This window comes from Triturus cristatus, chromosome 5_1 (genome assembly GCF_964204655.1).
Source record: "Triturus cristatus chromosome 5_1, aTriCri1.1, whole genome shotgun sequence".
Lineage (NCBI taxonomy): Eukaryota > Metazoa > Chordata > Amphibia > Caudata > Salamandridae > Triturus > Triturus cristatus.
Genome location: NC_140587.1, coordinates 409,544,242 through 409,569,885, shown reverse-complemented (window position 1 = coordinate 409,569,885; position 25,644 = coordinate 409,544,242). Strand labels below are relative to the sequence as shown.

The window sequence follows — 25,644 nt, the reverse complement described above, 5'->3', positions numbered from 1 at the left end:
GCAGAAGGCTTCAATGCATTCTTATGAAGTAGAAGCATGAGAGTGTTTCCACAGGCAATGGTGGCCACGCTTCAGACAACACAGCATGGACTCGCATGATGATCCACAATGTCACCATTCGCCAGTCACTGGCTTTTTTGAAGTGGGGAAACGCAAGTTGAAGTTCTGATGAGGTTCTTCAAAGAAGAATAGGTTAGATTCTCATACATACTTTTGCAGGGACACTGGACACAACGGGGCCTATCCACAAAGGTAAATCTACACGTGTAAAGATATTCTTACATTTTTTAGTAACTTTATTAATTTGGATTATTTACAAAATCCAAATGTAAAGTTAGTTAAAAGTGTATATGTCCATGTTTCCACCCCCTGAAACAGTGGATGGAGCCAAATTTTGAGGGGTGGAGTGTAAAGTTGCTTGTCAAACGTAGTAGTGAGTGCAGCACCACACACACCCAAACATTGATACTGCAACACTCTCCCATAAAAAAATACTGGAGGTAGGGATTTAAAATAAAACGTTATGGGAAGTTATGTTGAATCAAATTAATGTATAGTTAAAAATATAAATACATTTAATTTAATGTTATAAAAATATTAAAAATAATTTTTATTTTATTCAAACATTTTCCATAATATTTTATCATGTAAAAAATAATGTACCATTAATTGTTATTAAAAAATAAATACGTTGTTTTTAACTAATTCTATACAGCACTTTGAATATTAATTAATAATATATTTTACTTTAGGTGGGATTTTGCCACACGAATCATTTTACATTGTTTGCCACTCTTGGATGCATCAATTAGACACTATTATGACTCACAAGCTCTAGGTAGCTGTCCTGTGTTTTGTGTATAATGCTGCCATGTGAGATTATAGCCTACATGTTTAACATAGCTTCATCTATATTACTAGCTACTAGCCAATATCTAAATAACTAGCTTTTGTATACTACTGCCAGATATTCTGTTGGGTCCTCGTTCTGCTGCACATATGTGCTAAAAACAGAATTAAACAAAGTTAATGGCCGTAAACCACATGTTATGCACTTCTTCACTTTCTACAATAGAGCTAACTTACCTGGTTTGGTCCTCAGCTGTTCAACCCAAGTATATGCTCTGGCTAATGATTTGTTGCTACTAGGAATATGATGTTAATACCCACACCTTCCTCTTTTTCAGTTTACCTATTATGTCGCCAAATTCTCTCTCTATATGACACCTTACTTGATTGGGCACCATTAAGGTGACTATATTGCTCGAAACACAAAGCCGCAATCATGACTTCATTTGAATTCAACTGCTATGTTGGAATCGTGGTGGTAATCTACTATAAAATAATAAGTGTATTACAAAATTGGATTCTGGAGAATTGATTTGCATTGGTAATTATGGTTCAAGAGTTGTCAATATCTACCTGCAATAGATCCAAACATTTTGTGCAATCTTTATTAAAGTAACTATCTGCTGCAAATTCTTTCAAACAGTAGACTATGTTTGTATTCTGTTTTCCAAAAAACGAAGTCTGCAGTCTTTTCCCATCATCACTTCTTTGCACGCTTCATTTTCTTGTTAACCATCCATAAGAAGGAAATATTCAAATGTCGGTTCTAGTCCTGGCCTAGTCACCAGTTTTGTGAAGGTTTGCGAGCAATATGTAAGCCCCTCGTTATTCTCGCAGACATTTGGCAAGTGGATCTTTTGGTTGAGAAAAAATATATATTTTCTAATGCAGCTTGTTTTTACAGGGCACTTTACTATAGACCTTTGTGAGGGCACATAGTTACATCTCATATACTTTGTGAGTTAGCAGAAGACATGGGGATGAGTGCTTGCAATGTTCAACACTCCGTCCATCATCCCCTTTGGTTTTGCTTGGTTCGCCCTAAGTTGGCAGGGTATGCCCAGACGTGGGTCCCTTCCTCACTTTGCCACGGGATTCAAGCTAGCCTGGCTGATGACGGCTGATTAGCCAGAAACCGGTCCCAGGATGCTTGTTTACGGTCCAGGGAAGACATGGCTTGGCAGTTCGGGCTGGACTGTTCCCATGAGGCACAGGGTCAGACTGATTTGCATATGGACATGTCTGAACTGGGGTGGCAGAGTGGGCTAAAGAATGATGATGGATTGAACCCAGATCAGTTGACTGGGGGTGAGTGCTTGCAATGTTCAATGCTCTGTCCATCATCCCCTTTGGTTTTGCTTGGTTCGCCCTAAGTTGGCAGGGTATGCCCAGACGTGGGTCCCTTCCTCACTTTGCCACGGGATTCAAGCTAGCCTGGCTGAAGACGGCTGAAATGCCAGAAACCGGTCCTAGGAATCTTGTTTCCGGTCCAGGGAAGGCATGGCTTGGCAGTTCGGGCTGGACTGCTCCCATGAGGCACAGGGTCAGACTGATTTGCATATGGACATGTCTGAACTGGGGTGGCGGAGTGAGCTAAAGAATGATGATGGATTGAACCCAGATCAGTTGACTGGGGGTGAGTGCTTGCAATGTTCAACACTCTGCCCATCATCCCCTTTGGTTTAGCAGAACACATGCACACATATTTTTAATGAAAAGAAACTTACAATCACAACCCCTCTTTTTTGTCACTCACATGCCGAGATACTGATGTCTGTCCTCGCCATGTACATTTAATGAATCACATGTCATTGATGCCCAAGTGCTTGTCTCGATTGTAGATACTTATGTTGCACCAACACATCCATTGCCTTCTCTCTACTCAGAGATGAACACTGATGCAACACATTCCACCTAGGGAGTCACAAGCTCTTCTTTGCTTGCATTGTTTCAAGTGATTGTGTTTGATATTTACTCAGCAAGAGGCGTTTTCATTTGTAGGTAGGTTCCTAGGTAGATTTAGTTTGTTACTGCACAGTGGCCTTACCACCAAAATTACCTTATTCTTAGTTGACAACACAAATTACTTGTGTCCTTTTGAATATAACTGTTTTCAAGTCTCACTTACGGACAACTTTAGCTGTCAGGTTGTCATTGTGTTACTAATAATTAAAAAATACTTATAAGATGTAGTACACACAGGGTAGACTTTGGGTCAGCCTCCTTTAGCCATTGGCTCTTATATAATTTTCAAGCATTGTCATTGGTTGAATGGGATGTGCATCAGGTTCATGGCATTTTGAGAAAGGCTACATTGATCTATTAGGATTTGGTGCTAGGGCTACAAGGGTGCAATGGGTGTATTTTGTGTATCTTTCTTCCTTCAAAGGATGATAGGATGTTGAATAGGATATTAGTGTTATGGTGCCTGACTCATTTATTGTTTAATTTCCACTTATCCACAATGTCTTGCAAGAGCATGCCTAGTGGTTCCCATTAATCCTTCATACTACGCCCACAACTGTTGTGTTTTTTCTTTCTTTCCTCTGCAACCGGTGGTGGCACTGTAGGACTCAGGCACATAGAGAAGTCTCAGGGTAAGTTAGCATTCTTGGTGGAAACGCAGTGCTGTACACACTATACTCTTATCTTAGTGTTTTTCAAAATAAGTATGTTCTCTGTTGTACAGTAAAGATTGATTTCAGGTGTGGAGCTGTGCATTTGTAGTCCTTCTTCCATGTTGCTTTCATGCGAGAGCTGTATTATACAATAAATTGCAAAACATCGATGGATTTGATTCTTTGACATTGTACCGGATTGTGAATGTGAGATCCGAAGCACACATCTCCCTGTAAACTAGGATGTTTAAGCATTCAGCCTAAGAAGCATCCGCCATGACTGGGCATTGGTATTAGGACACACCTGTACTGACAGCCGGCAGGCATCAGTGTCAAGCGTCAAGGCAGAGTTTTCCTAAAAGTTAATTGAGGGTGGACAATTCGTTCAACAGCAAAATGATGTGCCAGCTGTAATTTTTGGTGGGGTCATAAGTAGAGAAAATCCTACGGAAATGGGGTGCACCAAAGCTGTGATTGTCTCAAGTATGGAATAATCGAGCCGTGATGCTTTATTACACGACCCATTGCTTTCCTCGCTCCCTCTGCGATGCATTCTTCTAGAGTGCTTCTTTACCTGAATGTGATATTTTTGGAAGGCATCTTTCTTCCTACAGGACCATCAGCTCCACCCTTAGCTGACACTTGGGATGTATTTCTGAGGTCCTGCATCTAAGGATAATTAACAGAGTAGAAACAGAGTATTAATACCTCATGTTAGTATTAGGTGATTTTAGAATATTATGAAATTAATGAAAATTTAAAATAGGGTTAACTGCCCGGTGTTGTTAGGAATAAATGTAAAATAATTTACATTTTATGGGACCATACGAACCGGAGCGGCAGAGAGACAGCAGGAAATTGGTAGGGTAGGGGCGCATTTACAACTACCTTCTGGATGGCAAGTATTTATTCAGAGTTATTCAGAGAAACATGGTTCAACCCAACCCTGAACCTGGACATCACCCATTTACAAAATCATACACCGGGACAAAATCCTCTAACCAAGCGGAGAACTTGCAATCATCTACAAAAAAAGTAATTGACTGCACCACCTCCACAGACTCGAACACCAACCTCATGGATCAACTCCAGGTCAAAACACGAACAGACTACAATGCCACCCTTAAGGGAACCTTCGCTTACCATCTCCTGGGCCCCCAAGGAGAATCCTGCAACCCCAACTTAGACTTCATCGCTCCCCTCTGTATAAGATCAACCAACTGCATCCTCCTCCTTAATTTCCACCTGTCAAACACCACAGACCCTAACTCCACTGCCCTCCTCGACAGCCTCAGCAACCTCTGACTCACCCGGCTCGTCCAAGGACCAACCCATACAGCGGGCCACATCCTTGACCCTATTTTCTACTCTAACAAATCACCACCACCCACACAACTCTACTCACATGGTCCTACCACTACATCATATATTTCAAGACACCCGCCCACCAAGCTACCCCACCGGAAAAACCCAGAGTACCATTAAAACACTGAGGCAAAATATTCAAAGAGAACTGGAACCAACCACACAAGGAACCTCGATGTGAACACCAAGCTCTTCAATAAATGGCTCATCAACTGCATCAACCCCATCTCTTCCACCAGAATCAAGACCTATAAAAACAACAAATGATCCAGCTGGTACACAAACGACTTCAGGGAGTCCAAGCGCCAATGCAAACAACTTGAGAGAAAGTGGAGACTCAACAAAAACACCATTGCAAGGTCCAGATACAAAGGCGCCCTCAACCTCTACCACCAACAACTACAAGATGCAAAGAAAAATAGCCTAACTCTCACACTCGAAGCCAGCTCCAACAACAGCAAAGTAGTCTTCAGCATCATCAAGGAGTTCTCCAAACCCACAGCTGCCAACAACTGCATCATCCCATCCCAAGTACTCTTCAACGACCTCTCAAACTTATTCGAACAGAAGAGTGCCAAGATCTACAACCCATTCGACCCACAGCAAACCGATAAGACTCCATCGACCGGCCAGACACCTCCTTCATTGCCAAACAGCAGCTAAACAACTAGAAGCCCCTCTCGAACGATGAAATCACCTCCCTGATGAATACCATCCACTCAGGAGCCTCCTCAAACTCATGCCCTTGGAACCTTGGAAGAACCCTCATCTCCCCTGCGCTCACCTCTATCATCAACACCTTCATACGTACCTCCACCTTCCTGTCTTGCCCTATTGAAGAAACCAATAGCAGACCCCCACGCCCTCAGTGGTCACAGACCCATCTTGCTTCTGCCTTTTCCTGCTAAATTCATGGGGAAAGCCATCAATACCCAACTTGCAGACCACCTAGAACTCCCATCAACTCCTAGACAGCTCTCAATCAGGCTTTAAAAACAAACAACAACACAGAGACAGTCCTCATTGCAGCCACCGATGACATCAGAAGCATGCTCGACCAAGGAGAAATGGCTGCTCTCATTCTCCGCAGCTTTCGATAAAATCTTCCACAAGCCAATCATCAGAAAGCTTCAGCACTTGGGTATCTGCGGACCGGCCCTCAAGTGGCTGGCCTCCTTCATCATGGACAGAATTCAAAGAGTTAGACTTCCCCCTACATCTCAGAACCCAGGAAACTCATCTGAGGAGTTCCTCAAGGATCATCGCTAAGCCCAAAACTCTTTAATGTCTACATGATGCCCCTTGCGGACATCATCAGAGCCCATGGCATCAACATAGTATCCTATGCCAAAGATGCACAGCTCATCCTCTCCCCTACGAACTCAACCAGCACCACCAAATCAAACTTCACTAGCTGCATAAGCAGTGTCAGTGCTTGTATGAAAAACAGCTGCCTCCAGCTAAACACAGACAAAACCAAATCACCAAGAACGCCACCGCCAGACTCATCCTGAACATCCCACAAAATAACTCCATCTCTCCACACCTCAACAATCCCCACTGGATCCCAGTCCGGGAAAGATGTAAGTTGAAGCTACTCACCCACGCCTACAAAGTTTGCCACAAGACGGGCTAAGCTTACCTCAACCAGCGTCTTAACTTCAATCAACCTACCAGACACCTTCAATCTGCATCCTAGCCAAGAGCACACCTCACTTGCATCAAGAAGACCAGAAGCGGAGGACATTTCTCATACCATGCAGCCAAGACCTAGAATGACCTCCCAAAACTCCTCAGAACCGGCCAAAGAAACCTCAAGTCATGAAAGATGCCAGATGAAACAGGTATGATCTCCCCTTCAGGCCTGCCCTACTGGCACCTGGATACCCTCACGGGTGGATTAGCAACGCTCCACAAATTCACATACCATAACATACATCTCAGCATAGCACATGTAGGCAATGACCATCATGTCTGCAGTTCCTAATGGTTTCGAAATTGAGTCTGTGAGTGCTCTGGGAATCACACATGGGTCTGAGACTAGACGTTATCAGTTGTGGGATGAAAGTGCAAAGGAGTAATGTTCTGTAAAATAGATATCAGTGGAATTATGGGGGATATGGAAACATCTTCCCTTGTAACAAGTTAATCTCATGACCAATCCAGAGACAAGCTATTTCATATGGAATAATATATTTTAATGCAGCAAATCAACCTCTGTAACCTAAACTCTTTTCTTTCTACCACACGGTGTATTTTGCCATCTCACGACAGATCATTATTTTGCCTGCTGACTAATGACAGGTGCTTGAGGTATAATAGCAGTGATTCCTCATTCAGGCTAATGATTATCTCATGTCCACCTTCCAGTTAAAGCTCTATCTTATAGCCAAGCAAAGTTCGTAGACATCATGTTAGCTGTTGCAATCCAGTTGAAATTAGCAAATGGAAGGACAATACACGAGCGTCCTATGAACACTGGCAGAGAGCCACCTGCCTTGATATCTTCTGGAACATATCGCTGTCAAAAAACCAGGGCAAAAACTCAGCCTTCCAGTACAGGCGGTCTTCACATGAATTTGTCATGCATTTACCACCTCTGAGAAGAGTGGATCCAGCATTTTGCATTCTGGCTCCTAAGTCACTATTCTCTGCTTCACACTTGAGTCTTTAACATGGCATTCATTTTTATGTCTTTTTTGTTGGTGTACATCCTCTCTCTCCCTATGTACATACCTGCTTTGATAGTGACTTCAACTCACATGTTCACCTTCAGAGGTTAGGCTAGCACCAGGAGCATTGTCTGTTTTCTAGCTTTGCCAATTAAATGTCTCACTGATGTTCATGTTTAAATACATGGATGTAGTACAATATTTCTCAGTCATTACATATATGAAGAACTGCTAGCATTTCACAATTCTGCATCATGCACAATTATTGGCTATGCTATTTTTGTCATAGTAGGCACATCTGGATTATAGATGCTCTTTTGGTGAGAATGATGCCTCTATGATGTATTCTACATTGTCTACACTTTTATTAACATGTTTTGGTCAGCTCATTTCTTTCCCCTTTGGCCTTCCTCTGGTTTAAGTTATTTTCATTTGAATAATATTTTGTTTTGTTTTCTTAAGTTTAGAAATCAACAAAGTGTTATACATTAAAGTATAGTTCAATGAGTAATTTCATAATGTTCCATTGTTTTATTTGATATAGTAAAATATACTACTGCAGTGGCGTAGCTAGACCTTTGGCCATCCATGGTGGCCCTGCATCTGCCACCCCTTGGCGGCAATGTGTGAGAGTGGGAGATGCTGGCAAATCTGCGCGATGGGCTCAGATAAGGGGGAGGTGCAGGGATTTTTGCCCCACGACAGCTGCAGGTAAGGGGGGGAGGTTGCCCTCAAAACTCGGCTGCAACTAAGTCCAGTGCCCCAGGTTTTCACAGTCTTAGTCTGGCAGAGGTGTGGGTGACCCCTTCTAGTAGCCATGTTGCTGCTGACACTAGGTTGCAGCTAAGCAGAAGGTGCCTCACAGTCAAGGCCCCACATGGAGGAAAAGGCCCCAAGGCAAAAAAGCATCTAGAGGACACGGAAGTCCTGGACTGGAACGCTGCACAATGCTGACCAGGACTCGAGCTGGAGACAGCGCAGAAGAAGAGATCCTTCCAGAAAGAATTGTAAGGAGGAACTAAAATGATTGAAGGTACAGGATAATCCAGAAGGAAGAAGAATAGGAAGAGAACTGGCAAAACTCCAAAAGAGAACTGCCATTCAATCAGAAGTGCTGGAAGAAAACAGTCGGTCTGCACGAAGCATTGCAACAGAAGAAATGAATGAATTTCTTTCCTTTTATAGGCCAATGTAACCGGAAATACCTAAGAGTCCATATTGGATTGGGGAAAAGGTTATAGACTTTAATACTGTGACGGCCATCTTGAATTGAAAAAATATATATATATATTCTTTTTGGGTAATCCTAACTTAGGTTTCTCGGAGAGAGAAAGAACTGGAAGTATAGAGGCGCCAATGGCATCTCCTGATAGAGATCCCTCAGGAAGAAGAAAAGTAGCATAGGAACAACATCGGTGGGCCTTCCTCCTGAAGGTAAATTTAGATTGAGAGTGCAGCAGCCCACCGGAAAACTCACAGACCTCCCAGTTCTGCTGGAGTCATGCTTCCTACCCACGTGAGATAGCCTCGAGTGCTTACATCGGGCACGACGCTGGCACTAGTGCAACAGTAGTACCTTAATAGTTCTTCTATACCATCCGAGTATAGGGTTTCTACAATGTTTTCTCTTTTTTACACCTATCTTTCGCTTATTTAATTATAGCCGGACCGCTCCATTGAAGTACAGCAGCACTCATCTGTTTTGTGGTCATGTATATTTTCAGCAAACTTAAATTATTTAGAATAGCTACATCTCTAATGTCTATTTTAGAAACCATGTCCCTTGTTTTGCAGATTTTCATCACAGTGAACTGCCTGAGCACGGATTTCTCCTCTCAGAAAGGGGTGAAGGGGCTGCCTCTGATGATACAGATTGACACCTACAGCTACAATAATCGCAGCAACAAACCAATCCACAGAGCCTACTGTCAGATCAAGGTGTTCTGTGACAAGGTGAGGCTTCTGCAAAATATCGAAGCGGTGACTGACCACGCCGGAAAATGTGCTCACCTAATTTGAATGCATAATTTTTGAAGACATCTTGTTGCTTACTAGTTGAAGTCAGAATTGATACCACTTGCTCGTGACTGCTTTGAGATCAAGACACACTTCTTGCCCTTGCCAAGTCCATTAAAGTTAACAAGCTCCACCTAATATTTTCTTTTATGTAGTATGATTTACATTCGCATGCCTGTTGTACGATGGAGAATTACCCCCAGGTCCCTCCGTCCTCGACACCGTCATGGACAAGTGAGATGTAACTATCTCACTGACAGAAAAAGAACGAAGGAATGCTGGACCTACCCTTCCCCCTCCCACTGGGAGTACTTAAGGAGTACCGTCCCAGCATTCCTCCTGTTCTTTTTCTGTCTTCCTGACGGTGTAAGGACGCGGCAGGAGCGGGGGCGCTCCTGCCTTCTTTCTGGATTTCACGTTGTGGCTGCTGGTTCTTACCTGGTGCCGGCGGCCCTTCGTTGTTGGCCTCTCCCTCCCTGCTGGGCTTGGGGGGAGTGGCGCGGGCCTCTCCATTTTCATGAACCTCGCGGCGGTGTAATACCGCGTTGGTTTCTTCTTGGCCCGATGGCCGCCTCCCCTGGCCTGCCGGGCTTGCTGGGGGGCGCGGCCGAGATGCTCCTCTGGATTGGTTGGAGCTCCTTCCCCGGCCGGAAGTCGTCATGCCTGACTTCCGGTTTTTGATCGTGTGGACGGAAGTCAGGCGCCTCGAGTTTGCCGGCTTTGGGAAACTCGTTAAAACGAGCGTTTGGGGTGAGTACCGCATAGCGGTTGTTATCTCCGGCGATTTTGCTGTTGTTGGTGTGTTCTTTGCGATGGGGAAGCATTCCAGGAAAAGACATCACCGGGAGAGGTCTTCCTCTTCTTCTTCTGCTTCCAGGTCTCCCTCTCCTGCCAGGTCCCGGCGCCGTGATGCTGGTGCTGATGCGCATATTAAGCGCTTGATCAGGAAAACCTTGACTGAGATGGGTGATGTTGGTTCCCGTCGCAGGTGTCCTGCTCCTGTTTCTTCGGCCTCTAGTGGCGATGAGTCTGCTGGTTTGGGGGATGAAGAGTTGAAGGGCAAATATGTGGACAAGGATGCTATGACCATTATTGTGCAGCATGTTAAGGAGAACATGGGGTTCCCTGACGAGGACGCGCCTAGTACCTCTAGGGGCCCTTTGTTGCGACAATTTCAGAGTGCTGCCACTGTCGATGTACCTGTCCATCCCTTCATCAAGGATGTTTTGAAGCGCGAGTGGGCTGATCCTGATCGCATCCTGATTCCGCGATTCATGGCTAAACTCTATCCTCTGCAGGATATGGCTACTGAACTGCCTGATACAATTCCTATTGACTCATTTGTGGCTAGTTTGGTGGGGCATACTTCCCTGGCTGAAGATGCTGTGCTGAAGGATCCGGTTGACAAGAAAGCGGATGTGGCGCTCCGTAAGGTGTATTCTGGGTCCCACCTGGCCTTGAGGGCAGGCATCTACGGGACTTATGTGTCGCAGTCCCTGTTGTCTGACCTGAAGTCTCTCTATCAGTCTATGTATAATGCCACGGACTGTTCTGGTTTACTGGAGCAGATTGAGCGTCAGGTGGAGCTGCTGTCTGATGTCTCCTTTGACGTTGTGCGTGCTTCTGCTCTGTCCGGGGGGGCTTGTGTGGCTGCACGTCGCAGTCTTGTCCTTAAGGACTGGAAAACTGACTCTGCGCAGAAAGCATGCGCTTTGAGGTTGCCCTTTCAGGGTACAATGTTGTTTGGGGGGGAGTTAGAGGCGAAATTGCACAAATTGTTTAAGGAAAAGAAGCATTCTTCTTCTTTTAAAGTCTCTGCTACTGCTCCTGTCCCTTCTAAACCCAAATCTTTCTTTCGCCCTGCTTCTCGTAGGCAGTTTGTGAGAGGCCAGGGTAGGTTTGCTTCTGGCCGTGGTCGGGACCGTAAGGCTAAGTCCCCTCCTCCTGCCAAGCCACGTTCCTGACTCTTTGGCGGTGGTTCCCGGGTTGTTGGTTGGAGGGCGGCTGCGCTTCTTCCTGGATGCCTGGGTTCAGTCTTGTTCCGACGTCTGGGTGTTGGACATCATTCGCCAGGGTTATGTTCTGGAGTTTACGGCTCCTCCTCCAGACTCGGGTGTTCGGCCGACTCCTTGGCCTTCGAGTCGTGTAAAGCGGTCACATCTTTCTCTCGGGATTCTGGACCTTCTTCGGAAGGGTGCCATTCAGGAGGTTCCTCCGTTGGAGACGGGGTTGGGTTTCTATTCCCTGGTCTTTCTGGTTCCAAAGAACACGGGGGGTTTCCGCTTGATTTTGGATCTGCGGGTGATGAACAAATGGGTGGCCAGGATTCCTTTCCGCATGGAGACCTTGCAGAGGGTGATTCCATTGGTGCTGCCAGGTCACTTCATGTGTACCCTCGATCTTCAGGATGCGTATTATCATGTCTCGGTCCATCCTCGGTCCCGCAGGTTTCTGCGGTTTTGTGTTCAGGGGCGCCATTACCAGTTCATGGTATTGCCCTTCGGTCTCTGGTCGGCGCCAAGGGTGTTTACCAAGGTGGTGGCGCCTTTGGTTGCGTGGCTTCATCTCCAAGGGGTGATGGTGTACCCCTATTTAGACGACTGGTTGATCCATGCTCCATCTCGGGTCCTGTTGCTGGAGGCCAGGGAGGTGGTGTGCTCGGCGTTGCGGGCCCATGGTTTCCTGATCAACTTGCCCAAATGTCAACTGACGCCGTCCCAGGACATGGTTTTCATTGGGGCCCGCTTCCGTTCGGATCTGAACCGTGTGTTCCTCCCCGAGCCTCGGGTTGTGACGTTGGTGTCCCTTGCTCGTCGTTTCCGGGTGGGGGGTGCCTTTCCGGTGCGCCTTTGGTTGCGTCTTATGGGTCTGATGGCGGCGACTGTTTTTACGGTGGCCTGGGCGCGTTTTCATCTGCGCCCCCTTTGGGTGTACCTCCTGTCTCTCTGGGATCCCCTGTCCCGCGACTTGGAGGTTCTTCTTCCTGTGTCTCCGGTGGTCCTCCCGGTTCTTCTTTGGTGGTCTGTGAGGGATCATCTGTCTTTGGGTCTGCCCCTGCAGTCTTCTCCTTCTCTGGTCTTGACGTCGGATGCCAGCGCTTTGGGTTGGGGGGCGACCTTGGGGTCTCGCTCCCTTCAGGGTCGTTGGTCCATCCTGGAGAGCCGCCGGTCGTCCAACTGGAGAGAACTCACGGCGGTGTCCCGCGCTGTGATGGGTTTTCGGAATCTGTTGCTCGGTCGGAACGCGTTGGTGCGGTCCGACAATATGGTGACGGTGGCTTATCTGAAACATCAAGGGGGGATTCGTTCGGCTTCTTTGAACGCGATAGTGGTGCCCCTGTTTTGTTGGGCGGAGGGCCATCTGCTGTCTCTGACGGCGGTTCATCTTCGGGGAGTGGACAACTTTGTGGCGGATGCCCTGAGTCGGTGCTTTCCGGATTCTCTGGAGTTGTCTCTCACCCCGGTTGCGTTTCGGCTTGTGTGCGGGAGGTTTGGTCGTCCCTTTCTGGACCTCTTTGCCTCCCGGCACAATGCTCAGCTCCCTCGGTTTTGCTCCCGGTTTCTGCAGGAGGGTTGCTGGGGGGTGGACGCTCTGTCTCTTTCGTGGCCGTTGCGACTCCTCTATGCCTTCCCCCCCCCTGGCTCTGGTTCCCAGGTTTCTGGCCCGTTTGTGTCAGGAGGATCGGGAAGTGGTGGCGGTCCTGCCGTTTTGGCCTCGGAGGTCCTGGTTTCCGACGGTGCGTCTTTTGGTGGTGCAGGGTCCCTGGTTTCTTCCCCTGTCTCCGTCTCCACTTCGGTCTTCCCCGTGCCTGTCACTTCTCCGGTTGCGGTTGTCGGTGTGGAAGTTGAGAGGCAGGGTTGGAGACGGCGCGGTTTCCCGGAGCATTTAGCGGTGGCTCTTCAGCGTTCCCGGAGGCCTTCTACCCTTAAGGCTTATGATAGGCATTGGGGTAATTTTGATCGTTGGTGTTCGGCGTTGGGGGTCTCCCCTTTGTTCTGTTCCTTGCAGGTTGTCCTTCAATTTTTGTGGGAAGGTTTCGAGAGGGGTTTGGCTGTGTCCACTCTGCGGGCCCAGTGGGCCGCTGTTCGGGCTTTTCGTTCCCCGTGGGGGAATCTTTCGGATATTGAGGACTTGGTTTCTCGTCTTCTACGCAGTTTTACTGTTTCTCGGCCTGTTCCTCGTCCTTCCTTTCCCCTGTGGGATTTGCCTTTGGTCCTGCGGGTTTTGATCGGTCCTCCTTTTGAGCCTTTGGATGTGGTGGATTTCAAATTTCTCACTCTCAAGGTGGTTTTTCTGGTGGCTGTCACCTCTGCACGTCGTCTTGGGGAGTTGGGTGCCTTGATGGCGCGGCCTCCTTTTCTTTCCTTCACGGAGGAGGGTGTGGTGCTCCGCCTGGATTCTTCTTTTGTGCCGAACGTTTCTTCGCAATTTCACAGGTGTCAGGAGTTGGTTTTACCTGCCCTGGGCTCTGTTTTGGATTCTCCTGGTGGTCCCCAGTGGTCTTTGTTGGATGTGTGCAGGGCTTTGCGCATTTATCTGGCCCGTACGGCGGTTTTTCGCAAGTCGGACTCACTTTTTGTCTCCTTTGGTGCGGCTTCGCTTGGGAGTAAGGCTTCTTCTGTGTCCATCGGCCGTTGGCTGAAGCAAGTCATTTCCTTGGCCTACTCTCTGTCTGGTTCTCCTCCTCCTTTGGGGGTTCAGGGTCGTTCTACGAGAGGGGTGGCTGCTTCTTGGGCGGAGGTTCAGGGTGTTCCTCTCTCTGAGATTTGTAGGGCTGCCACGTGGGCCTCTTCCAATACTTTCATCAGGCATTATCGCCTCCTCAATCTGTTGGGGGATGATGGAGGTTTCGCATTGGGGGTGTTGAGCTCTGTTCGCTCCTAAATGTTTTTTGCTACTTTATTTCCAATAAATCTCTGGGTTTGTTTGCTATCCTGGTGGTTTGTTGTGTTTTCTGGTATGAATGCCGGTGTTTGCTTTGGTATTTCTCACTTGTCCATGACGGTGTCGAGGACGGAGGGACCTGGGGGTAATGTCCTATTACTTACCGGTAATCTTCATTACTCCGGGTCCCGTAGTCCTCGACACCGTCATGACTTCCCTCCCTCCCTCCCTGTCTGCCGGCCTTCATTGGGGCTTGGTATTTCAGGAGGAATGCTGGGACGGTACTCCTTAAGTACTCCCAGTGGGAGGGGGAAGGGTAGGTCCAGCATTCCTTCGTTCTTTTTCTGTCAGTGAGATAGTTACATCTCACTTGTCCATGACGGTGTCGAGGACTACGGGACCCGGAGTAATGAAGATTACCGGTAAGTAATAGGACATTCCTATCTATAGCTCCTTGGCAAAGTTCATACCTCAGAGGTATTTATATGTATATGATAGGCCATTCATTTCTCCCAGTTTCCCCCTGATTTCACGCGGTAGTAAGTTCCAATCCCTGTAAGAGAACCCCTATTTCTGCAGGGTATGGGAATCCAAGTACTCAGGTAAACACTGCATTCCCACAATTTTCCCTGTTAGTAAATTCCAAAAGGTCAAACCTGCCAAAATGTACTGAGGATAATGTTCAGTAAATTCTTATACATGTGGAATTAGTGCAGAAAGCACCAACTCTTCATTTAGTTTCTCATTTTAGAGAAGAAAATTTGAATTTGGAAGATTTTTCCAAATCCAATAAATAGTGCCCCCCCCCCCCCCACATAGTCCACATTTACTGTTTGTAATAAACACCCACGCCTTATCGCTCCACTTGTAATTCGGGCAATCCTGAAGTTGACACTCATCCTAAACACTAACACAGTGATACTCAAAGTACGGCCCGGGGCCACTTTAGGCCCTCTTGACTTTTACATGTGGCCCCCCTGGTGAACAGCAGCACAATCTGCTGTTTAGTTGCTGAGAACTAATATTCAGAACAAATGTAAAGCAAACAGGCAAGCGTTTATAAACCTTCAAATAAATGCTTGCCCATTTATTTAACATTTTTATACCCCCTTACACAATTCCTGACCCACCCAGACTCCCTACCGCCAGCCTGCTGGCATCAGTACGACCCTCGGCCACACCACAGATCGTACTTTGTGGCCCCTGGGCAAATGTTTGCTAGTACCCATGCACCAACATATGGTCAGAGAGGCCCAAACCCTAGACAGCTGAACAGTCACAGCCAGGAAATTAACAAAGACAATCACCATCACCCCAATATTATGGAAATACCTTATTCTGTGGGATGAAAATCAGGGTTCTATCCCGCATGCTCAGTGATGACACGCAGCATGTTGAGGAGTTGATACTGTGCTTGGAGCACTGTATAACAGTAAATGTAAGTGTTGTGTGGTTGGACGCCAGGAAAGCTGTTGCTCCTGGTGTCCTTGTGACAGCGCCTCAAGTAGTCCAAGCAGAGATATGTCAGCAAAGGTGAGCCCTTTGCATGAGTAGGATGTCAGTCTAAGGATTCTTCTGTAAGGCATTCCACATTGGTAGGCACAAGATGCCGTGAAGGGATGGCCGCATCACTGAGATGAATTTCTGTAGGCACTGTCTTGCCCTGGACTTGAACTAGCTCTTCTTGACAAGATCAGACAGTTATTTTCTTAGACTTTTTCTGTTTGTTCATCGAATGCATTGATTCTTTCACTGGCTGCTGTGACAAATAAAGCGGGGAAGATAAGCATAATATGAAGCTTCCGGTCTTGTCATAAAATTCAGGCTGTCAAAAGTATTTCTACTATTACTATCGTATAGAAGCTTGAAGAGGAAATCCTTTGTCCACAGGGACAACTGTATATATTATGTCTATGCACTCTATGGCACTCATTCAGAGAGTAGTGGTAAACTTGGGCACAAAAGCTTATTCACGTTTGGTGTTTATTAAATTCTCGTAGTCAAATTAACCTAAATTGGAAAAATGAGGCATACCCAACACAACTGGTTTTAGTGTCTATGTGCACATGTTACTACCATATTTTTCTTTGTTTTTGTTCTTCTTTTGTTAACCTTAAATGCAAAAACAGAGAAATGCCTCCCTGCTCTGTTTGAACCATTGTTCCCTGGCAGTGTTGAGGTAGTCAGGAGCCAGTAATATGCTTGGCGGGACCACCGCGATCCCGCTAAGAATATTACAAGTTTCCTTTACGCCTGCAGTGTCTTGGAGTTTCCTCCTCCGTAAGCACTATGGCGGAGAGAAAACAAAGGGGGTCCTACAGGGCCACGTGTTCCTCCTCCGCATGTGTATGCACACAGTGGGTCACAACATGTGCTCCCCTGTGTGCATGCACACCAGTTCCTACACAGCATGGACTTTTCAGTCCATGCCGTACAGAAACAGTTTTTGGCATTCCCATTGCGGTGCCCATTTTCAGGGCACCAGCTTGTGAACGTCAAAAAGAAGCCCACCAGACAGGAGGACACTCCTAATTTGGTGGGCAGTGTGACCATGGCTTTGAAGGTGTGGCAGCGAGGCAGACCTGGCACTGCATTGCCATGGTCGCAATCAGGCCTTAAGTGTGCTGGGGGCTGATTATGACTTATCCTGCACTTTAAGTGAAATATACAGGCGTTGAAAGCAGAAGGCAACCCGTATTTTTGGACGTCCACAGGACGAGGGTAATCAATAGCCAAAACAAAGCTATGACTGCCTCTGGATGACCATGAAATTTTACAGGCTGACTCTCCGTAGGCTGTTGCCTTTTGGCCCTGCAAATGTGTTAAGTGCAGTCTGTTGCATATTCTTTGAAGCTGCCTGAACATCAGTTTATGTTGTGGGAATATACTTCACAGCGAAGACACTCACAATGGAAAGTAAGCGTGCCATTCTATACGACTGTGCTGTATCATGGAAAATACCCAAACACCTCTTCCGACTCTTTGTGGCCGGCATAATACCTGCCGACGGGGTTATCCTTCATAAGTGGGTTCAACCACAAGGTCTGGGTTGGTGCTTCAGCAGCCTAGTGGTGGGGCCAGAATACTGAAAATATGATTAAAGTCTCATTTTCAGTGCCTAAGGAGTCCTCCAAGATGTAAAATTACATGTAACCTGAAGGCTTGAAAGCCCTGGTACTGTTCCTGTACAACCACCCAGTGTAACTGATGTAGCTACCTATGAACAGCGATTTATAGAGTAAAACGAGCTAGACTATTTATTTCACTCAATAACACTTCTGCTTCTGAGATCCTAGGCTTTGGGGACCTCTAGAGGTGGTACAGAATCTGCAAACCCTAAAAAGGTGGCCCTACAGAGAAAAGTCCATTCTACCTGACGCCGAGCACATGCCGTCATAAGTCCTTGCAAGGTCTGCCATACTCAGTCTACGTAAATGCACTACTTACGTATGCTGTCTTTTCCAGATTACCTGTCTATCCTCCTCATCATCTGCTTGATTTTAAAATAGTTTAATTCAGTCATTTGAGTCAGCCAGCTTCGAGTATGGCTACAGAAGTGAGACACGTCATTTGTTACACATGATATGTATACACTCGTATTGCTGGGTGCCATACCACAAGACATGATGTTATTTTACAGATATTTTAATGTGCTGTATGATTTATTAGGCTATATTTTAAACAATAACTATAGAAGAAGTCTTATTGTTTTTTGTCTTGCTAAGATGATTAGCTTTGCTTATCGTCAATGGCTAGGCATGGGCATTGTGCTTCCAATTGGTTGAGTCGTCTTATGGCAGGAGCCAATGCTTGACTAAGTCAGAAGGTCTATTGCTAGTAGTATGGGTAATAAAAGCGATTTCATTCATTCATTTAGTCATTCATTCATATTTAGTATTGTGCTGCCCCCAACTTGCTGAATCGTCCTGGGATCAGTGGCTGTAGAACTCCTGGCCCCTTTGCTTGTGTGGTGCCTATGGCCCCCTGGCTTCAGCTGCTCGCATTTCCTATGTTTCATGAAATGATATGTTTTCAGTGACATGGCGGCTCATTTGTCTTGGTGTTGGCTTTGTAATGGACTGCACAGTTCCCGTGCTCTCTGGTCCTTTCGAACAATAGCTGCCCCGCGCCGAGACTGCGGCTGTTGATAGAAAGCTCCCTTCTGGCGGGTCGGGTTCCAGGGATGCGTGCTTTCACCGCACACACAGAGGCTGCGGAGCTGCTCTTTGCGATTTGTTTGCACTGGGCCTTGCCGGTCGGTCTGGTGATTCACATCTGCACGATTTAAAGAATAGAAAAACAAAGGCTATTGTTCTCCCGGTTTTATCACAGCGGAGCCCCCGCCATTAACGTCAACTGACGGAGGGTTTAATTAAAAAGGAAGTCCCATTAGTAGCAGCTCACCCCTTGGAGAGGCTCACTGTAATTACAAGAGCGAATAAATTATGTTCATGGCAGCGAAGTAACAGGGGCCTGCAGGGCGCGATCAGTGTTGAGGCTCGCGCGCCCCGGCGCAGTGTTCTCGTCAATATGAGGCGCGGCGCCATGTTATTATCCACGCCGGATCGAAGTGGAGGACTGTGTCATAGGGTCTACAGAACCAACGCGTCATAGGGTCTTTCAGAACCAACGCGTCATAGGGTCTACAGAACTAACGCGTCATAGGGTCTTTCAGAACCAACACGTCATAGGGTCTACAGAACCAACACGAATTGCACGTCAAACATATGCAGAGCTCTCGCGCACGTTACAAAGAAGAGCATCGTTTCCTGCTCCCGTAGGGGGGGATCATAATTGTCGCTGTCTGCATTGGCAAAGAGGGGGGCCGGTTGGCGCCTTAGTGCCCCCGGGGCACCGGTCACCCCTCCCCACCCCCTCCCACAGGGGGGGGGGGCGGGGACGCCGACCGGAGCCCCCCTCCTCGGGCTGGCCGGAAGTGACGCGCAATGCGTGTCACTTCCTGGCCCTGGTGTGAGGGGGAGGCTATTTAGCCTTCCCCCACCCTCCTGGCGACCTCTTTGTCGCCCACCTCGCCATTTTCGTGTCTGGCGCTCCAATGCACGCGCGATCATTACGTGATCCCGGGCATGACTACATCTCCCGCACCTGAACTGATTAATGTGGTCCGGTGATCAGTTACTTTGGCGCGCAGTTGCGTTATGGACAGATGCTTCTTCCCCCCCTCAACCGGTGTCTCAAGAAGGCATCGCCGGTGTGCGCACACGGGTTCCCGAGGGTCGCGGACCTGGCGGCTCATGATCTCACTCCCGTGCCGGAATTAGTGTGTAAATATGGTGCTCATGCACAGCGCTGCTATACCTTCGGGTCGAGTTCGCGTGATATAGAAGTGCTATTTACAGCAATGGTCGTGCAGTCCGATACTGACCACACGTGACGCTTTGTAACCTGCATCCCGATCCCCCCCACCACAGGAACTGCACGCGGTGAGTGTGTGCATGCATAGTTTCTGCCTTTTCAGCTCATGCAACATACAACCATTGACAATCCAATAGTGCTAATTGACGTAGGTCCGACGTTATGTTTTCATATGGCTGGGTGCAATGTCAGAAACAGCATTATGCAAGGCGGCCGGCCCCCTATGGTTTGGGCCTAATGGGGTAGTGAGAAAAGCGCGTAGGCATGTTACTGGTTCTATCCGTAGGTCGGAAGGAACAGCGACATACAGGTCAGGAGGCCCACCACTCTAAACTAAGTAAGCAAGCACATGTGTTAAGCCTCGTCCTTATTTATATTGCCCTCGCCCCCCCCTCGCTCAGCCGACTCGATGCCCGGGGCGGCGCGCCTGCATGTCTCCTCGAGTGGCATGTGCAGGCAGAGCCCGAGGATGCTTGGCGGCCGGGAGATAATTATGTGGGAGTAATTGAACTGGTGCTTATGCGGACTATCCCGGCCGATTGTGCGCCAAGAAAATAACAAATATATATTCATTATATATTCGCGCCACCGCCACATCTTTGCCTAGCTAGCGCGGCTTTGGTGCTGGTAACCAGGGTAGAGCCTCGGGGTTGTGTCCTGTGATTTCGAGAAAATCGCTTAATCTCCCCGTGCCTGGATAGGAAATGGAAATACTGACCATGTGCAGTCGCCGACTTTAGTGCAGGAAACCAGGGTTAGGGCCTCGAAGTCGCGTCCTGTGATCCTGGGGAAATCTCTTATCTTCCTGTGCCTGCATATGTATTATAAATACGGTACTCATGTGCAGCCGTCTACTCTGGCGCATGAAACCAGGGTTCGAGCCTCGAGGTCGTGTCCTGTGATTTTGGGCAAATCACTTAATCTCCCCCTGTTCCAGACCGCTTCATGGCGCCCGAGTTAAATCTTGGACCATGTAGGTTGCAATTATTCAATACAACTTCTGTCTGGGCAATCAACCCGATCGGGTTGCAAGTGACCACTCAGTTGGTCATTGTATCCCAGGACCCCCGCCCCAGCATCCGTGCAGGTCAGTGGGAATAAGAGGGGCCTCTAGAGAGGGCAGGCTGTAAGCACAGCGCCCTGGGGGGTGTCAGGCAGAGTACATTAGCATGGGACTACCGGCATGCCACGTTACTTAGCTTAACGTTGGCCGATTGGCGTCACGGTGCCCGCAGCACATGCCAGGGGCGAGCTTGCTATTCACTGAAGGGAAACACCTAGGCTAACCCACAAGCCTCGTCAAGCCACCGGCACTGGGGGTTGTAGGGGTAGTGTGATCTTGAAATACACATTTAAAGCCCAGGTGAGAAGACGCACAACACCAGCCTGCAGCACACTGAGCTGCGCACCATAACCAAGAGTTAGGCCTGCAGGAAGAGTAGCTGAAGGAACCATATAGAAATAGGTCCAGAGGTACTTTGGGGGGCATTCCCCGGCAACCAAAGACAGATTTCGGGTTGCTTCAATGAAGACCTATCCACCCGCGCTTTAGCCAGGGCGGTTTGTGGGTGGTATAGTTGTTATATAGCAAGCGTGCGGTCGTTCAAAAGTTTGGTAAACACCACGTAGAGCCTCATGGCGTCAGGGCATTATTGACCATGCAGCATTCGCAACATTCAGAATAGGGCCGGTAGTTGCACCAAAGTTTACGGTTGGTTCCCACAGACTTGTCTGCCCCAAGGTTATCCTCTAGGGGTTAGAACTCGAGACTAAGGGGCATCTCCTGCTTCGGCGTCACAAATAAGCGTCAGCTACGCTGGGGTGGAGTTACCATGCAGGTCCTGCCACCACTGGGTTCCCCCCAGGCGATGGGATCAATCTAAGTGGGAACACGAAGTCTACGGTCTTGGGAAACTTCCAGCGGTAGGGCATTTAGCAACAGATAAAGTATCAGCGTGTAGGTAACAGACATCTGCTCTCCAGCAGCACCGTGCCCTGGGAGCACGCGCGTTGCCCTAACTCTGAGGCCTACCCATAAGGGGGCAGAGTAGCAAAACAAGTAAATAGGTTCCATAGCTGGGTGAAACCACCATCATTTGGAGATAGGCCCAGGTAAAATAGGGTTTCTTCATGTCTAGAGGACCATTGCGGTTGGGGGTATCCCCCAACGGAATCACTGGTCGCCTACTGCAGTTGCAGGAGACTGGGATCCTGGTTTACGGACACTTTTACCGCGCTCGGGGGGTGCTGCCAGCCTACATATGGTGCTGCTGTCCCAATAACTGGGGTGTCAGCGGGGCAAACACAAGGGGACATTATGTCAATAGAACATTTGTCACGCCCAGGGTGCACTAAATCTCTACTTCAACGGAGCAGGAATTTGGCACTTGGGGATGCTCTGGGTTTGTGGGGGAGGGGGCACCCCCCCTGCCACCCTAGTACTGGGGAGCATGATGGGAGGGGCGAAGTAGGACTTAGTCAATCCTCAATGCTTGAACTTTACAGACAGCGTGCAATGCTTAAGCCAGACAGATTCCCGAAGCTGGTATGCCTAGGGGGTTTCATCACTGAGGGATCTGTAGGGGTATAACTCCCATAAGGAATAAGGGATGGTGGGCAGGGGCAAGAGTCGCCCCTTGCCCATGGTCACGCGCGGGCAGCTAGGAGCACTCCTGTGCTCCAGGTTTAGCAATCAGAGGGGACTGGCCAAAGGTTAAGTAAAACCCTTCTCGCCGTAATAGCCAAAGAGGGCAGGCCCAGAATTGTGAAGAGGTGTAACCTTCCCGCAGGGGGGCGAATAGTTCTTGGCACATCTTCGCTGGCCCAACGGGTCCTTTATTTCAGCAGACCCTATCCGATTAGGATGGCGTATCGGGCTTTGTGGACATAGATGGGGCCATCTACAACACCAGGAGCTATAGCTCACTGGTAAGTCAAGTCAAGTCAGGTCAATGAAACTTTATTCGGATCAATAATAATCCATAAAAGCAAGGTAAGTCTTGGGCCTGTGGATATAAGGGATCTCACAGGGTTTGAGTCCCGCTAGCGCTGTCACACTTTCATGAGGTGGCAGAATTTCAAACTCTTCTTTCTGCTAGGATGGTTCCCTTCCAGCTAGTTGCAGGAAGCCCTAGATAGGAGAGGTTGCAGGTAAGACTATAGCGGGTTGGTGGGGGGCCCTGGCTGCGACGGTGAGCCGCCTCCAGGGCTGTGGCAGAGTTACAGGGCGATCTGGAAGCAGGCCGGTACAAAGGGTACCTCTGCGCGGCACCATAGGGGGTGCCTGAGCCAAAACCGAGGAGCCTCAGGGGAGGGTCCCGGAAGCCGTGTCGGCGCCCCGCTAGTCCTGCGGGCGGTTGTGGGCCTCAACAACCGGGGGCTTGCTAAGCGACGCTCTGCCCCGAGAGGGGGGGCGTGAGTAGAAGTTACCAACGGCACGTGATCGTAGAAAGAATCACCTGGATGGCAGCAACGGTGGTCATCGCTCCCGCGCTGCCCGGCTCATCAGGCGGGCAGGCGACCCAGTTGGTTGCCTGCCCTTGGATCGCCCGTAAGATAACACACCCATTACATATTCTGGAATTATGTAATAAACCTGCAGCATTGTTACCCAACACCAACTGTCTTGTGTGTGTCATTTGGGTAACCTACTATGGGGAGGGGGGACAGCGGGGTGCCCCTGGGGGTACTATGGGTTTCCGGTGCTGGAGTGCACATGGTGGCAATGTGTGTGGTGACCCACATGTGGTGTCCCAAACATCAAAACCATATTGAGCAAATTCAGCTCGGCCCAAAAATGCATACAAATTGCGCTCATTACACAGGGGCGTGGCTCTCAATGGTGCACCAGCGGTGAGGGCCCACTGAACTCTAATTATGGCAGTCTTTTAATATCCAACCTGGATTTGGGGGGCTCAAGACCCTTGCATGCTTAACGGTCTATGGCACACTTGTTACAACACTGCCAGTAAGCGCGGACACAGGTATTATGTACCACCTCATTTATGAGTGGGGATTTCACAGGAGGGTGCCTGTTGCACTCCGAAAGAGAGCCACTGGGGATCCCTCACGAAGGATAGGGCTCAACCTGACCTCCTCAAACCATCCTAAAGATGCACAACCCAAAAGTCCATGTGTGAGAAGAAACATCTGCGCCTGCCCTGGTGGTCTCTGCATATATTCAGGACATAGGATAGACGGGCTAGGTCCGTCAGTGTGTTTTCAAGCCCACCCAACCAGCCTCCTGAGACTAGGCAGCTCCTACAAATGCAAGATCTTTGACCTGCCACACGATCCTCATTCAGATAAAATCAATTAACATTTGGAGGAACTTGTGAAGTTCCCAAAAATGTACGTCTGCAGAAGTGAAATCTCTCTTGAAGAAACCCACCCTGCATCTGCTGGAATAAGGGAATGTACTCCCCATCTCCATTGAGGCCATTTCCAAGAAACCCTTTGGAGAGTGTGGTCCGACTACAAACTGCAGCATTACAGTGAAACAGGTGGTGTCCGGGACTCTTTTGGGGTGGAGGGGGAATTAGTCCTAAGAGGAAATGCGAGGAGTCCTTCTACTGTCGTTGATGACATTACGATGGAGGCGGATGGCAGCCGTGTCAGTGTGACTGATCCTTTTGCATCTCTCAGCTGTGTTTGATGCGGATGACCACCCGCTCTAACTATAACCCTTTGGTGACGCAGGCATCTAGGGCCTTGTATGTTAAGGGGTCCTCAGTTCTTGAAATACATTCATATAGTTTTGTATTTTTACCTTTTTAATAGTACCTACGTCTTCTCAGTCGGGAGTCGCACACCACTCGGCTGTCTCCCAACTCCTCTTCTACTACTCTTCTAGGCTCAACTTTGAAATGATTTCTAGTAAGGTTGTCCCAAAACAGGCATTTTGTGGCTTCAGAACATCCAAAATACTGCAGCTACTCAGGCTCAAAGAATCTCACGCTATCTCGTCTAAAGTGACACGAAGCTGCAGCCCTTTGCTTTAATCCCTCTATATAGTCCATAGAGCTGTCCATGACTTGGGGCCTCTTTACCTCAAAATCAAGTTGAGAAAAGTAATACTGGACTCTGAAGTTTTGCAAGTCTCAATAACCCCGCCTACTCCACTGACGGAATTATGTTGATTATCAGGTCATAGCTGATGTTGATGCTTCCAGGGGGTGAATGAACAATCTTTAAAAGCCAGCACCGTAACCCATCATTACAAAGAATAACAGAGCACAGCACAGCAGGACACAACATAACATGACTTGACGATGCATGACATGATCACTGATTATGGCTGCCTTGGAGTGCACAGAGCTAGAGCCTGAACTTCTAACAATCACAGATGTTCTGGTGGACTTGTGCTCCTTAAGGTAGCATGGAGAAAGCCCATTGGCTCCATCTTCTGAAGTTCAGCTTTTCACCTCTACTGTCTGTTCATCCAGTGGAGACTTGGTTGGGCGTTTTTCTTTCGTAATAAACAAATATATATGAAAGTACCACTGACAACGAGGTCGGGGAGTTTAGTGCATTGCCAAGGGTTAGAGGAGTGATCTACAAATTAGTACAGTCGGCCCGTTAAAGAGCTCACAGTGACCTATGACTTTGATTTCTGTGGGAAAGGCGTCAGTGTGCACCTAATGCTCGTCAGGCAGCCATGGTGGGCAGCGCATGTGACAGATTGGCAAGAACAGGCTGTACAAACGTTTTCAATTTCTCTCTGTTGCATTTTCAAATGCCTGTTTTAGGGGCTAATTTAAAGCATTATGGTCATGGCATATCTGTCAGGAATGGCAGATTTACCATTACTCAATGCCGGAGGGAGAAACGTGATTTTGAGTTTTGAAAATAATGGCCTTTCCGCC

The 25,644-nt window shown here is 48.0% G+C and overlaps 1 protein-coding gene across 1 annotated transcript in view; it reads left to right on the top strand.

The window, feature by feature from the left end:
• GRHL2 (grainyhead like transcription factor 2) overlaps positions 1-25,644 on the top strand; it is a 481,294-nt gene that overhangs the window by 371,648 nt on the left and 84,002 nt on the right. Inside the window, exon 9 of the mRNA XM_085605159.1 lies at positions 9,299-9,457. Coding sequence (XP_085461285.1) covers positions 9,299-9,457 — 159 coding nt within the window. The remainder of the gene's footprint in view (positions 1-9,298; positions 9,458-25,644) is intronic.